At 53.8% G+C, this 14123-nt stretch overlaps 1 protein-coding gene across 6 annotated transcripts in view; it reads right to left on the reverse strand.

Moving 5' to 3' along the window:
• Window positions 1–11757: 11757 nt before the first annotated feature.
• The window catches only part of TSPAN14 (tetraspanin 14), a 55008-nt gene continuing 52642 nt past the window's right edge, over window positions 11758–14123 (reverse strand). For 5 of the 6 annotated variants that reach the window (XM_030862761.3, XM_060286590.2, XM_060286591.2 and 2 more), the window contains exons 9-10: window positions 14008–14085; window positions 11758–13375 (exon numbers count right to left, since the gene is read on the reverse strand). In XM_030862761.3, coding sequence (XP_030718621.1) covers window positions 13304–13375; window positions 14008–14085 — 150 coding nt within the window. In that variant the 3' untranslated portion in view covers window positions 11758–13303. The remainder of the gene's footprint in view (window positions 13376–14007; window positions 14086–14123) is intronic. The other variant, XM_030862765.3, reaches the window with a different exon arrangement.

A 14123-nucleotide genomic window follows, 5' to 3' on the forward strand; every position in this document is an offset into this window, starting at 1 on the left:
TCTCAGTTTTGCGATCCAAGGGCTCAGTGAAAGTCTAGAGGAATTTCTGCTTTGTCACCCGTTAAGCTCCACGGAAGAATCATGGCCATAAAAAGCAATAGTGTCCCTGTATGAGTGCAACAACTACTTAGAAAATACGATGTGAAAGAGATCCCGTTCACAATAGGAACCAGATATAAAACTCTGGGAATAAATTTGATAAATATTGTGGGGGACCTATATGAAGAAAAGTAAAAATCCTCATTGAGAGCATACCTAAGATTTAAGTTGATATAGAGACACACCACATTCACAGTCAGGAAGGCCTATTACCATAACATGTTCAATTCGCCTCTGTGTTACTTAGCCTCCAAGATGGTTCCCGATGATCCCCGCCACCTGGCAGCTGTGACCTGGCGTGGCCCCTCTCACGCATATCCGGGTTGGTCTGTGTGATCAATAAGATACGCCAGAAGTGATGATCTGTCACTTCTGAGATTAGGTTATCAAAGACTTTTCTGCTTCCCCCTCGGTTTCTCTCTCTCCCTCTCTCTCTTCCCCCCTCTCTCTCTCTTTCTCTCGTCATTCACTCTGGGGAGACCATGTCATGAGACCACTATGTCAAGGAACTGAAGCCTCCTGCCAACAGTTACGTGAGTGCAGTTGGCACAGGACCTGGTCAGGGGAGACTGCGGCCCCAGCCGGCAGTTTCAGTGCAACCTCATGAGAGACCCTGAGCCAGAATCCCCCAGCCAAGCTGTTCCTAGATTCTTGACCCTCAGAAAGAGTGTGCGATGTATATGTGCTGTCATGCAGCAATGCATAACTAATACAACCTCAAAGAAGTCATCCGTTTAATACAATTTCGAGCCAAACCTGAAATTTAATTGGGACGTGGAGGAGAGACTTAATAAAATGATCCACAAGTTAACTGAAAGAATGAACGAACGAGAACAGCCTAGAAAATATTGTGAAATATTGAACTCCATACTGCCAGTATTCAGACTTCTAAAACAAACATTTCGGTTCTGACAAAAACAGGTAGATTCAAGTGAGAAAGTCCAGACAGTGATCCAAATACATATGTAATTATTTCGTATGTGATCAAAAGAAAGTTAATAATGGGGTGGGGGCTTCCCTGGTGGCGCAGTGGTTGAGAGTCCGCCTGCCGATGCAGGGGACGCAGGTTCGTGCCCCGGTCCGGGAAGATCCCACATGCCATGGAGCGGCTGGGTCCGTGAGCCGTGGCTGCTGGCCCTGCGCGTCCGGAGCCTGTGCTCCACAGCGGGAGAGGCCACGACAGTGAGAGGCCCACGTACCGCAAAAATAATCATAATAATAATAATGGGGTGGGGGAGAATGGATATTTGTTCAATAAACAGAGTTGGGTTAATAGATCCTTGCCTATCACTTGTGATTCTACTATACAGCCATTGGAATTAATGTTGAGAATATCCGTTGGCATGAAAGTGTACTCATGATGTATTACTTGGGGGAAAGCGTGTGTAGGGTAGTCCCAGTTTTACGTATCAGGAAAAAGAGTATTTTAACCCTCACTGCCTTCTAAGGAGAGTAAGCAGGTCCTGTTAAAAGAAAAGGCCTGTGAACTTCTGCAAACCATGCTAGGTTTGGGTATGCATATTTGGGAGGCCAAGCTGAGGTGAACTGCGTTACTCCATGTAACACAGGACTGAAAATCAGGGTTCCTGAGCCCAGAGATGGCAGTGGAAGAAGCGAGGGGCACAGCCACACACCCGAGACTGTGGACCACCCTGCCCCAGGTCTTTATCAAAACGATTTAACTCACAAAACGCTTGCTGTGAGGTTTCTTATTTAGAAAAGAAAAAAAGTGAACTTTATTCAATTCTACCAGGACAGATGAGGGACATGAAGGGGACCATTAAGGGACATAGGAGTGGGAGGCACAGGGGCACGAGTTCCAGGAATTAGCAGAGTTCGTGGGAGAGGGCTTGGGGCTTTCCCCACCATGGAATTGCTGGGATCGGAGTACCTGTGCAGGGTGAGGACACCAATGCTGACATTTGTAAACAAAAAGACAAGAGCACGAACACACGAGTTTATGAGCTCAGCTTCAGAGCCCAGGGTTGCAGCCAGCCAGGTCTGACCGCCTGGGCAGAGCTTCTCAAGTAATCAGGGTGCTGCACAGGGCTTTTGTCAGAATCATCTGGCCAGGCTCACGGTAGGTAACAGTGGGAGTTGTTTCCTGCTCCTTCATATGGGACCTGGTTCCTCACTAACTTGGTGAGTCAATATATTAGGCAGGGGTTGTGGGTGCCGGTAACTAATTCTGTGTCCCCAGACTCCTTCTGGTTTAAAGGAAAAAGTCCTGAGTCCCGCACAATCCCTGGGCCAGGGATTGATACACAAACACTGGCAGAAATCGGCTGATTTTCTGCTACGGTTCTAACTTGGGGCTGCTGGCTCTTGCGTCTCCCCACAGGGGTGAGGGTCTGTGTGTAGTAGGGGAGATGGGCCAAGCTGAAGAGAGGCGGAGACACTGATGGAGAGAAGAAAACACTGGGCAGTGTGAAGTCTGTTCCAGCCTCCAATGCCCCGCTCCTCTCTGTGACTGTCCCACCCTCCCTCCCTGTCATAGGAGTCCCCTTCTGCTTAACCTTGTCTGAGTTAAGGTCATTGCAACCGGTGTGTCCTGACCACCGCAGTGGCTTGGCTCGCCCTCCAATTGTCTTGCCAAGGATGCTGCGGAAGTGGACAGGACGTGACACTAAGGACCTGGGCCAGACCCTCTCTCAGGGCCCCTCCTGCTGGCCCATTTCCCACAGGAGGTCCTCCTGGGCCCCGATCTCTCTCTGATTGCAGCCACCCCATCTCCTTGCTGCCCAGAACCCCTTCCATTGCCTCCCCTGGAAAGCCAGTGACACAGCAAAGAAAAGGAGGTTTCCAGAGAAGGCCAGTCCTCTGCTCACAGGATGCTGAGTCCTTTGGCCTGCACACAGCTGGTGCAGTAGGCAGCTCCGGGTCCTCAGGTGGAGGGAGTATTGAGCCAGCCGCCCCCCTCTCCATCAGCCGGCACTCTGATGCAGACAGATGACCTATACTCGCCTGCACCCCTGCCCCCAAAACCTCTCCAGGATCCCCAGTCCTGCTAATTAGAAAATACTCTACTCCGTCCAAATTCCCCTGGAACCAGGCCACTCAGCACAAGTATAACAGATTGATTCAGTCTCAGCCCAGGACGGATTCTTATTAACTCAAAGGGCAGGAGGAAACTCTGAGGCTGCAGACGGCAAACAGGCTTCAACGCTGGCAGCCCCCCACACAGCCCTCCCCAGGTCCCCTGGCACCTACTAAAGACCACACAGTCGGCCAGCCCTGCCTGCTGCCCCTCTCAGCTGCAGAGTCACCTCCAGACCACAAGCCCAGCCCCAGCAGGCCCCAAGGCTGTCCTGCCCGGTAGAGAGGAGAAGCAGTGCCCTTGCCCTGTAAGCAGCTGAGAACTCCAGTGAGCCCTGGGCCCCCCATCCCCAGGCCCTCCTCAGAAGAGCAACCAGAGATTACTGCTAATATTTCCTACACACCCACCGTGAGGCAGCAGGCACTGTGCCAAGGGCTTTCTTCTCCTAGCTTACTTAATTCTCAGAACAAGATTATGAAGCAGGCAATTTTATTATCCCAAGGTCAATTTTTTTTTTTTGCAGTACGCGGGCCTCTCACTGCTGTGGCCTCTCCCGCTGCGGAGCACAGGCTCCGGATGCGCAGGCTCAGCGGCTATGGCTCACGGGCCCAGCCGCTCTGCGGCATGTGGGATCTTCCCGGACCAGGGCACGAACCCGTGTCCCCTGCATCGGCAGGCGGACTCTCAACCACTGCGCCACCAGGGAGGCCCCTGCCAAGGTCAATTTTATTGTCAAGGTCAAACAGCTGCTAATGCTCCAGGACTTAAACCCAAGTCTTACTGAGCCCTAACAGGTTCCTGCCCTCCCATCCTCCACTCCCACCCCGTGGACTCCTGTTCTGAGCTGGACAGCCCTTCTGGGGCCACGCAGCAGTGCCTTACCTCCCCAGACAGGAGTTCGTGTGCCGTCTGCCCCCTCATCTGCTCACAGACCACATCTCTAGCCCCGTGGTATCCCACACACCCATCCACAGGCTGGGCCCTCAGTTCCCTACAGAGGGGGATTCCAGTCCCACTCTTCACTTCCCTAAGCTGTGGGTCTCGGGGCACACCACTGGTGTCCTCCGATACCTGGCCTCGCCTCTTCCTCCTGCACACACAGCGAGGCCTTTTCCAGCCCTGGTAGTTTGACATAGCTTCTGAGTTGTGGCCAACAGAACATGAGCACAAGTGATGTGCAAGCCATCCAGGCCTCTTTCCTAAGATTCTCTCTCCCGGGATCTTCACCCTCTTCCCCAGCCACCAGCTGACTAGACTAGAGACTTCAAAGACCTACCAGAGGGTGGAGTCACAAAATGGAGGGAATCTGGGTCTCTAAAAGACTGCGCAGAGTGTTTGCCAACCCAGCCCCTCAGCCTTCCGCCAGAGACTGTGATGTAAGCAAAAGACATTTATTTTTCAAAGCCATCAAAGTTTAGGGGACGTTTGCTATAATGGTTAGTCTATCCTGACTCTAATGCAATGGTCCTCTAACTTGAGCTTGCATTCAAATCATCAAAGGGCTGGTTCAAACAGAGACTGCTGAGCTCCCTTCCCGAGTTTTTGATTCCACGGGCCGGAGTTGCTAAAGAATTTGCATGTTTCACAAGTTCCCAGGTGACACGGTGGCTGCCGGGCCAGGGAGCCACACATGGAGAGCCACTGCACTTTCAGCCAAGCTGCAGTGTAAGAATCACTATCCCCACTTTACAGAGGAAACAGTCCCAGGTTCCTGGCTCTTTCACTAGCACTGTGCTGCCTTCACACTGTGCCACATCAGTGCATGTCCCCCACACACCTGCCCGCTTCTGTGCTCACTGATTGTGTCTTTTGAGTTAGTATCCTCAGAGGGAGAGAGAACAGTCCTTGGAGTAGACATCCTGGGCTGTAAACCCAGCTCTGCCCCTCACCAGCTGTGTGGCACCAGGCAAGTCCCGTTTCCTCTCGTGTCAAAAATACCACCCCCCTGCCCAGCAGTGTTGCCCACAGTAGGTTTTTTATGAGGCTGTCTGACTGTCGCACTTCAGTAGCAGATACTTGGAACAGCAGGAACAAACGTGGGTCCTAGATGAGCCCGTTCCAGCCTCACCTGTATTGCTGCCTCCAAGGCCAGTGGCTGACATCTATCCTGGCACAGCCTTGGGGTGGAGGAAGGGGGGGTGGGGGTGTAGGAAAAAAAACCCCACACACAATCAAAAACTTTAAATGCACCTTTGCGGGGTGTAAGAATGGTGTTGCAGGGAGGAAGGAGGGGAGTTCACCAGCTGGGGGCTGGGCCGCACAACCTAGTTTCTTAGAACATCATTACAGATTCATTTTTATATGAGAATCCTACAAAGACCCCCAGGCCCTGCAGCTTCCAAGAATGGTTTTGAGATCTGCAGAGAGGGGAGGTAAGCTCACTTCAAAATGCAGTTATTTGAATGCACACGAAAGGTTTAACCTTTAGAAGAGGTGACCGGATGTTCTGTTGACTGTGGAGGAGCCGATTTCATCCTCAGAGCCCAGGTGATACCCACACTCCTGGATTTGGCCCCTGGGTGGATGGTGGTCCCCTCAGCTGAGATGGGCGAGACGGGGAGGAGCCGGCTGGGTGTGGTTGGGATTTAGGGTTGGAGGAACAGAAGACAAGTTCAACGCGTCTGCAGGAGCGTACGGAGACATGGGGCTCTGAATAAAACCCACATGGTCTTAGACACAAAGATTTTCTCCTGGGGGGGGGGGGGCCTGGGCTAGCACAGCAGGGCTCCATGCACATGTCTTACACACACACACACACACACACACACACACACACACACACGCACACACACACACACACACACACACACACACACACACACACACACACACACACACACACACACACACACACACACACACACACACACACACGCTTCCAGTCCTGCTGAGGCTGCCCTGCTTCGGGGATGCACACCCTCACTCGTCAGAGGTGGGAGATGCACAGACCACCTCCTGGACTCAGCGCCTCACTCTGAGGCCTCGGGTGGGTCCCAGCACTTCCCTGAGCCTCTGTTGTTCTTACCATGAGTGGGACCAGATGGGGTCTCCCCAGCCAAGACCCTCCCCATCCTGTCCAAACAGGTCATCTTACTGGTTTCAGAGCATCTATTCCAGCCCTTTCTTCTTTCCTATCCAAGCTCCTCTAACCCCTGTTCTCCCCCAGATCATCCCCCCTGGAGCCCTTGAAGGCAGGCTGTGGCCCTCTGTTGGCTCCCTCGGGCAGCCTCTGCAGATGGCCTGGCCCCCTCAACAGGTGAGGACCACTCTGCTTCCTCTGGGGGCCCCAGAAACGACTTCTCAGGCTGTGTTGATTTCTGGCAGGATCCACACCCCAGGCAAGAAGAAACCCCTTCTCCCCCCTCCCCACCCCCATGACACAGAGAGCAAACAAACAGACCTTGAACTCTAGATGCCTGCTGAGCTCCCCACAGATCTAAGCCTTGCTCCTGAAAGGACAGGGAAGTGGGTCTTTTCATTTCAGTCTGGCTGGGAACTTGAGCTGTATTTCACGTAACCCAGGCAGCTAAGCCTGGTGGGGACTGGTAGTTCCAGATAAAATTTCTTCAATAATTGCATTAGCAGTAATTTTGGGGGGTGCCTACTAAGTAATCTAGACCTATGTCAAAACGCTTTACCCACCTCAACCCATTTAATCCTTGAAACAACCCTGTGTTGGGGTGTTTTTACCCCAATTTTACAAAAAAAGAAGACTCAAAGAGGTTTAAGTAACTTGCTAAAGGCCACAAGGCTAGTGAGTAGTAGGTGGCTGCGGAGTCGGTAACACCTGCCAAGTTTACCAAGCTCTCATCTACACGAACTCATCAAATGGTTCCAGAAACTTTGTGAAATAAATAAAATGATCTCCACTTGACAGATGAAAAATGGAGGCACTAAGGTGTTTTGGGTTTGCGCGTGATTTTTGTTTGTTTTCGAGCCCCAGCTCAAACTCAGGCTCAGTGCTCTTCCCACTGCAGCACAGGCCTCACTTAATCCTTAATCCAAAGCAGTCTGCCTGGTGCTACAGAGGAAACAGATACACCGCAACCCCACCCGGTCTCCCTGGGAATGCAGCCCCACAGGGCCAACACCCCCTCTTCTCCCTTCCCCACTTACCCTGGGTTCACTGTCTAGGCACATAGCTGCCTGTCTGGGGAAGTGGCCACGTGGGCAGGCAGAGCCCACCCGAGTGTGCTGCCCTTCTCCAGCAACCAGGCAGTGAGCCGTCTGGACCCCAAAGCCCCATCGCAGGCTGGTCTGCCGGGCTCTGCAGCTCCCTCCCTGGCAACCTCGGGGTGGTACTGGATCTCCAGTGCATGTCTTCATCGGTACACAGGGATGCCACCCAAACCACTGCTCTCCCACATGACCAGGTATCTCCGAAGGCAAAGGCGGACTGCAGGGCCACCTTGCTGAGCCTCCCTATGGAAGCTGTGCTGTTGCAGGCCACAGGCTACTGGAGGAGACATCACTGCACCACTCCCAACTACCCCTCTTGGCCCAGAAACAGCCCGTACATCCCTGGTGCTCAGGCCGCCGTCACACACACCAGCCCCGAGTAGCCGCTCACTATGAAGCCAGCCCACCTCCCTGGAGAACTTGTTTAAAAACATGTTTTTCTTATAAAAACTTCTAGGAAGTAATTCTAATAACAAAATACCGTGGGGTTCTCATAAGCCCTTGTAAGAGCAAAACACCCCGTAACTGAAACGTCCACCCACAGGAGTTAATGGGGGTGGTTGGCAGCCTTCCCCATGTCCATCTCCTCCCATAGGAGCCTGGTTTCCCCACCACGTGGTTTCAGCGGGATGGACAAGCACAGGGGGCTGGGGCAGGGGGGGGGCTTCCCTCAATGGGACCACCATGCCGTCCTCACCAGAGGCTCAAGGCGGTCCTTGGTGGGGTCTTGCCTCCCTCTGCCTTGGGTGATGGGAACACTGTGACAGGCAGAGCAGACAGGGGAAAGGAAACCGGATCCTCGGCATCACTCGGATCAAACCCTTAAAGTCACCCCACCCCCGGACTTTCCAGGTTCAGGAGCCAAAAGCCTCCCTTCATTGTTTAGGCCAGTTTCAACTGGGTTTTCTGTTACCTGTGACTGTAAACATAATCCCCGTTCCAGAGCAAGGTTCATTCACTCACGGCAGTCCTGCAGTGGACTGCGAAAACACGCTGTGGATGCGTACGCGGCCACAGAGAAACATTTCTGAGATACACCGAGTAAAACTCATTGTAAAACACAGTTCTCATTTGTGTGGAAAATTCTCATTTGAATATGCATGGACATTTCCTAGGAGGGTACTTAATGGTGGATGCCTCTGGAAAACAGGACACATACTTTTTACACTCTGTGCTTGGATACTGAAAAAAACAGATTAGTTTAAGAGCCCTTTGAGGTAATAAAATTACAGTCCAAGGGGATAATTTAGTTTGGTAGTTACTAGGCCATGGTTTTGAAGCCCCTGCTGATGTACGAGATGCAGAGCATGGGAAGAAAGCAGAGTGAAGAAATAACTCTTCCAGACCTTTACAAGGCACACAGACTCCTCCTTTTACAAAGCTGGAGTCTCTAAAGTTGGTAAGTACACCAGAACAGTATCCATTTGAATGTAGCCTTAACTTTCTCCTTCCCAAAGTTATACTGCCATTGCCATTCTGTAGTGCCCACATCAGGTTTTCCTGAGGTGTCCTGGAGACCCCAAAAGCATTCTGAGAATGAATCTACCTTCACTGTAGCCTTTGAGGAGGAAAAGCCAGGTCTTGCTGAGTTTACAAGGAGCTAAAAAGGACCTAAAGTTGTATAATTCTCTGGATTTTTGGAGAGCACCCAGATGAAGGAGAAAGGAACTGCGGGAGGCCCAGTCTGCCCTGGAAGGCTGGGAGGCATCCTCTTGGATGACAGACAAGCACATGGAAGCACCTGTACCAAGATTCAACCCTGGGGACAGGTTACCACAGTCTGCGGGCCCATATCCTACAAACCCTGTGGCCAGACACCTCACATGACCCCAGAGCTAGAAAGCACCCACCCATGCAGGTCATACATCCACCCCACTCACCGGGGACAGCTGAGGGCCCTGGACCACAAGGTGACAGGGCTGAGCTCCTGACACCTGAGCAGGAGGATGCCCTGGGTGCTGGGACCACGGCAACAGCCCCTCCCCTTTCTCTGTGCCTCTGCAGTCCACACTCTGAGCTTGCTGGCCGAGAAGCGATCAGGTGGTCTCTACTGCCAAGACTGAGTCCCTCCGTCCTCTGCGGGCCTCTCACCCCGCCTCCTCTGCTGGGGAGCTCTCCCCTGGGGTGCCTAAGATGGCAGTAGCCTACACTCACAGGCACGCCCATTACTGCCCCAGTGGCAGCCCCCAAGTAGTGTCTCCTGTAGAGAAAGCTATGCCCGATCCCTCACCGCCCAGCAGGCTTGCTGGGTGGACGGCAGCTCTGGCCATGCGAGGAAGTGAGCGCGCTGCTGCTCAGAGCCGGGGCCTCCAGCACAGGGTGGGGCTGAGCTCCTTGGGGATGACATCATGCTCCCGCAAAGGTCCCCCCAAACCAAACCAGGCACCCAAATCCAGGTATAGAGACGGGGATCCGCACCCTTCCTCCAGCTGCTTGTCGACGTGCCTCAGAGCCCAGTAACTGGCTCATCCTCAGGACACTGATGCTTCTCAGTCGTGCCCTTGGTGCTGGTTTTGCTCAGCAGGCGCCAAGCAGAGGTTCAGAATCAGGAGCTGGCAGGCACCCAACCTCCTATTCTAGTTGCAGGTGCAGGTTCAGGGGCAAGAGGCTCCCAGAGTTTCAACCCAGTTCTTCCAAATCCTTGATCAGCAACTTACCTCATGTTTTTAGCATAAAAATGGCTTCCCCGAGCTCTTCTGGTGACAATCTGTTTTTTTTTTTTGCGGTACGTGGGCCTCTCACTGTTGTGGCCTCTCCCGTTGTGGAGCACAGGCTCCGGACGCGCAGGCTCAGCGGCCATGGCTCACAGGCCAAGCTGCTCCGCGGCATGTGGAATCTTCCCGGACCGGGGCACAAACCCGTGTCTCCCGCATCGGCAGGCGGACACTCAACCACTGCGCCACCAGGAAAGCCAGACAATCAGTTTTTAAGTGTTAGGTACTCTGTGTACTTCCTACGTTCCAGGAAGTTCTGGATCCATTAATTTTTATTGTTATTCATGTGGAGAAGCACAGTCTCATGCACCAGCACAGATGGCTTTCCTGCCCGGCTCACAGCCCTGCCTTGGGGGCACGGGAGCCCCAGGAGACAGGTGAGCCCTGGCAGGTACAGCTGAAGGTGGGACAAGGATGGGCCGGAGAGACCTGAGAGCCCTGGCGGCGGCAGAGGACTTTGAGGATGGGGTGGTCCAGAGTGCCAGGTGCTGCAGAGGCCAAGAGAGTCATGGAGGCCGGTGATTGGGGTGTGTGGCCGGTGATTGGGGTGTGTGGCTTTCAGTCAAGTGAGGAGAGTACTGGGTGGTGGTGGGAGGGGGACAGAGCCCGGACGAGCAGCCGCCTGGGAAGGAAAGCAGTGGTGGGGCGTGGGCCGGTAAGAGGGCAAGAGGGCCAAGGCAAGCTTTCTGGGATGGGGATATGTGGGATGGGGCGAGGACAGCAGGTGGGAAAGATAACAGTGCAGAAGCCCCAGGAGGAGGTGGGCAGGAGGGTCACAGGAAGGATGAGCAAAGACCCTGAAACTTCAAAGCGAGAGTGTATGGGGGGCCAGGAGGGGAAGTGCAGAGGCACAGGCTGGCCTCTATCCCAGTCTGAGAGGACAGGGAGTGGCTGGAGACTCAGGGTAGGCTGGGCAGGGAGCGACTGGGAGGGCTGCACTGCGGCTCCATGGAGGGAGCCCAGTGTGCTGGAGATGCCACGTGAGCATCCCTTATCCTGCACTTCTTTTCTATTCTCATCCAACTCAGAGTCAGAAGAGATGGCTGAAAGTGGCCAGCAAGTTTCGTAAACTAATTGGAAAACAAACCCAAACTCTGAAAAAGTCACAGCTAGACTTCACCCTGAACTGGGCTGTGACCTGTGAAGACACTTGCAAGGGGTCCAGCCACCAGGTCCACGTGAATAGATGGGACAGCAGGAGCTGTTGGTGCCCACACACCAGCGGTGAGGGCCTGGGGCCACCGACTCCCCCAGGGCAGCCTGGGTCAGAGGTACCTGGCACTGCCACTAACCTCCTCCACAGATGGGCCAGCAGGTCTAAGACACACAGCTCATGCAGTGGCAGTGCCCAGATTCCAATCCAGTGTCCCCAAGCTCTTTTGCCTGGACCTTACTGCCTGGGGCTGTACAGTTATAACCTAAAATAACATTTCCTCCGGGCCTGTGGAGTCAAAGTTCTACCTTATGCTTCCAGCTGGGCATAACTTAGCCACAAGCCAGCTTGTTCCAGGTGTAACCTCCACACAAAGAATCACTGAAAGTGGCACACAGAATCTAAAAAAAAAAAATCACCCGATGAAATTTATTTCAGATTGTGCCAACCACCTACCTTCCCGTCATGCCTACCCACACCCGATCCCACCGTTTCCCTCGGCAGCCGAGTTCACCACTGAGATGCTTAATGCCATCTTGATATGACCCAAAACAAAAACAATCACAACAACAGCATTAATATAAAGATATATTCCATAAAAGAGTTTGGCAGTCAAAGAAAAGCATCACACTTCCTAAAAACACAAGCATTCTTCCCCTAGTCTACAGAGAAAATTGTAAAAAAACAAAACAAAACCAACATCGTCAACAAACACCCACCAGTATATACCAGTTTAGCATGTACACTTCGGCAAGTATGTGAAGGTGGCACTCCCATCCCTGAACGACGAGGACAGAACGGGTACGAGAGCCAGAGAGGCGTTAGGGTGTAGACCAGCCAAAGATGCACGAACGCCCCAGCTCCGCCTGGGGGGTTATTCAGTACATAAGACAGACTTCATTTCCAACAGCAAGCCCCCAATAGCCCTGACAGGAAAGGTGGACACGGTGACCACAGATATCCCCGTCAGGGGGTGGAAGGTCACCATGAAAGTGAGCAACGAAACGTCTGAGCCTCTACGCAGCTGCAGGCTGGGGTCCGTGGCTCGGCCCAGGGGCCTGGCTACGGGGCTTCTCTTTCCAGGGAGAGGCGAATGCCAGGCCGGCCAGCCGGCCCTCAGCATGTGGCCTGGAGAGGAGCCCTGGCCAAAGGGGTCCAGCTGGCCATCTCTGGCTGGGGCTCCCCGGCCTTGCAGTGGGGGAGGGTCAGGATCACGATTCAAGTTCCGGGTAACAGTTTCAGTAGCACCAAGACCAGAAGACAGTGAGGCCAAGTTGGGAGGGGAGTGGGGGTATGCATGTGGGGGGTGCACAGACGAAGGGGGAGCATGTATGTGCAGCTGGGTTACTAGGGGTGATATGGAGAAGCTGCTGGAGCTGGTTCGTGGAACACTCAAGGGAACTGAAAGGGACGGCGTCAGTCCCAGACGCCGCGTAAGGCTGTTGAGAGGAGAATGCCAGAGGAAATGAAGATGTGGTGTGAGAACATTCTTGCCCTATAAATAAACTATTTACACACTTCAGGAAAAGGAGAGCTGACTCCGCAGGAGAGCCATGCCCACTGCCCCCTCGTGCCCTCAGGGCATAATGCTGTTGAGGCTGGAGACAGTTCCCGCCCTGGGCGCCGGGGGACGACGGACGAGGCACTCCCGTGGCACCAGCCCCCGCACTGGCTCAGGCTTACTTCACTTGACATGGCCGAGGATCCTGCCAACACCCCGACCTGTGCAGACACTGCGGGCCCCCCTGGCACTCAGAGGGCCACAGAAGGTGTGGCTGCCCCCTAGGCCAGCACCAATGACATGAGCGGTGAGGAGGCCAGGGTGCAGCCACCAGAGCCGTCTGTCCCTCAGAGTCACCTCCCCCACTTAAAGACATACCCTCTGATTCCAGGCAGACCCCAGCGGGGCTGCTGGTCACAAGTCTGTGCAGGTGCGAGGGGGCCCCTGGGTCTCCAGCACCAGCAAGCAGAAACAGAGATCATGTCACGCGGATGCTGAAGGCGGGGTGCTGGCTCGGGCTGGGTGCGTCCGTTTCTCTCCCTCTGGACGTGAAGTTGATGGCGGTGAAGGGCTTCGGCCTCCACGGCGTGGCTCAGCTCTGCTCGCCCACCTGTGGCTCCTCAGAAGTGGTGGCCTGCCTTCACTGCCTCAATGTCCGAGATCAGGGTCCTCGCCAGGAAAATGCCAAATATCTGACAACAAAGCCGGCAGAGGCAGCGGCCGTCAGCATCGGGGCCGAGGGGGAGGTGGGGCAGGGCACCCCGCACTTCCCATCACCTCCACGCCCACCCGCAGAGGCTGCAACTGGGTACGTGGCCAAACGAGACCAACCCACAGTTAAAACAAATGAGCCCGGGCTCTGCTTTGCTGCGTGAAAAACAGTGGGATCTTCCCTAAAGCCTTGAAGGGGCAAACAGCAGGCACCACAGAAGCAAAACGGACGTTCTGCCCTGCCTGCAACATGACCACGCACATCCCATATCACAGGCCGCGACTCGCTTTGTACCCAGGGTGAAACGGAAAATGACAGGGTCACCCTGACTGGTTCTGATTCCCCAAATACCAAATCTCGAATGTTTCCTGCAAACCTGGATTCCACCATAAAAACAAGACTGTCCCCGATTTGGGCCATGCTGGTGTCTGAAGCTACACCCCGACCTCAGTGACCAGGATAATCACGTGGGAAGGCTGATCTTTTCCTACCAGAAACAGACTAATGTGAACTTGGTGACCTGAGGAATTCTGCTCCCCTCACCCCCCACTTTCAATCCCTCTTGTGGCTGGTAGCTGATGGGCCAGGCCTTCTGAAGTAAGAGATCCTTGCCTGTTTTGCAAGTAAATTTTTTTCTTTCTTTTTCCAGATGCTTCTGTCTCTCGGCCTTCCTTTGAGATCAGTCAACCACTGAGTGAAGGAGGAAAAAGGTGCGTGGATGGCTGGTG

This window comes from Globicephala melas, chromosome 16 (genome assembly GCF_963455315.2).
Source record: "Globicephala melas chromosome 16, mGloMel1.2, whole genome shotgun sequence".
NCBI lineage: Eukaryota > Metazoa > Chordata > Mammalia > Artiodactyla > Delphinidae > Globicephala > Globicephala melas.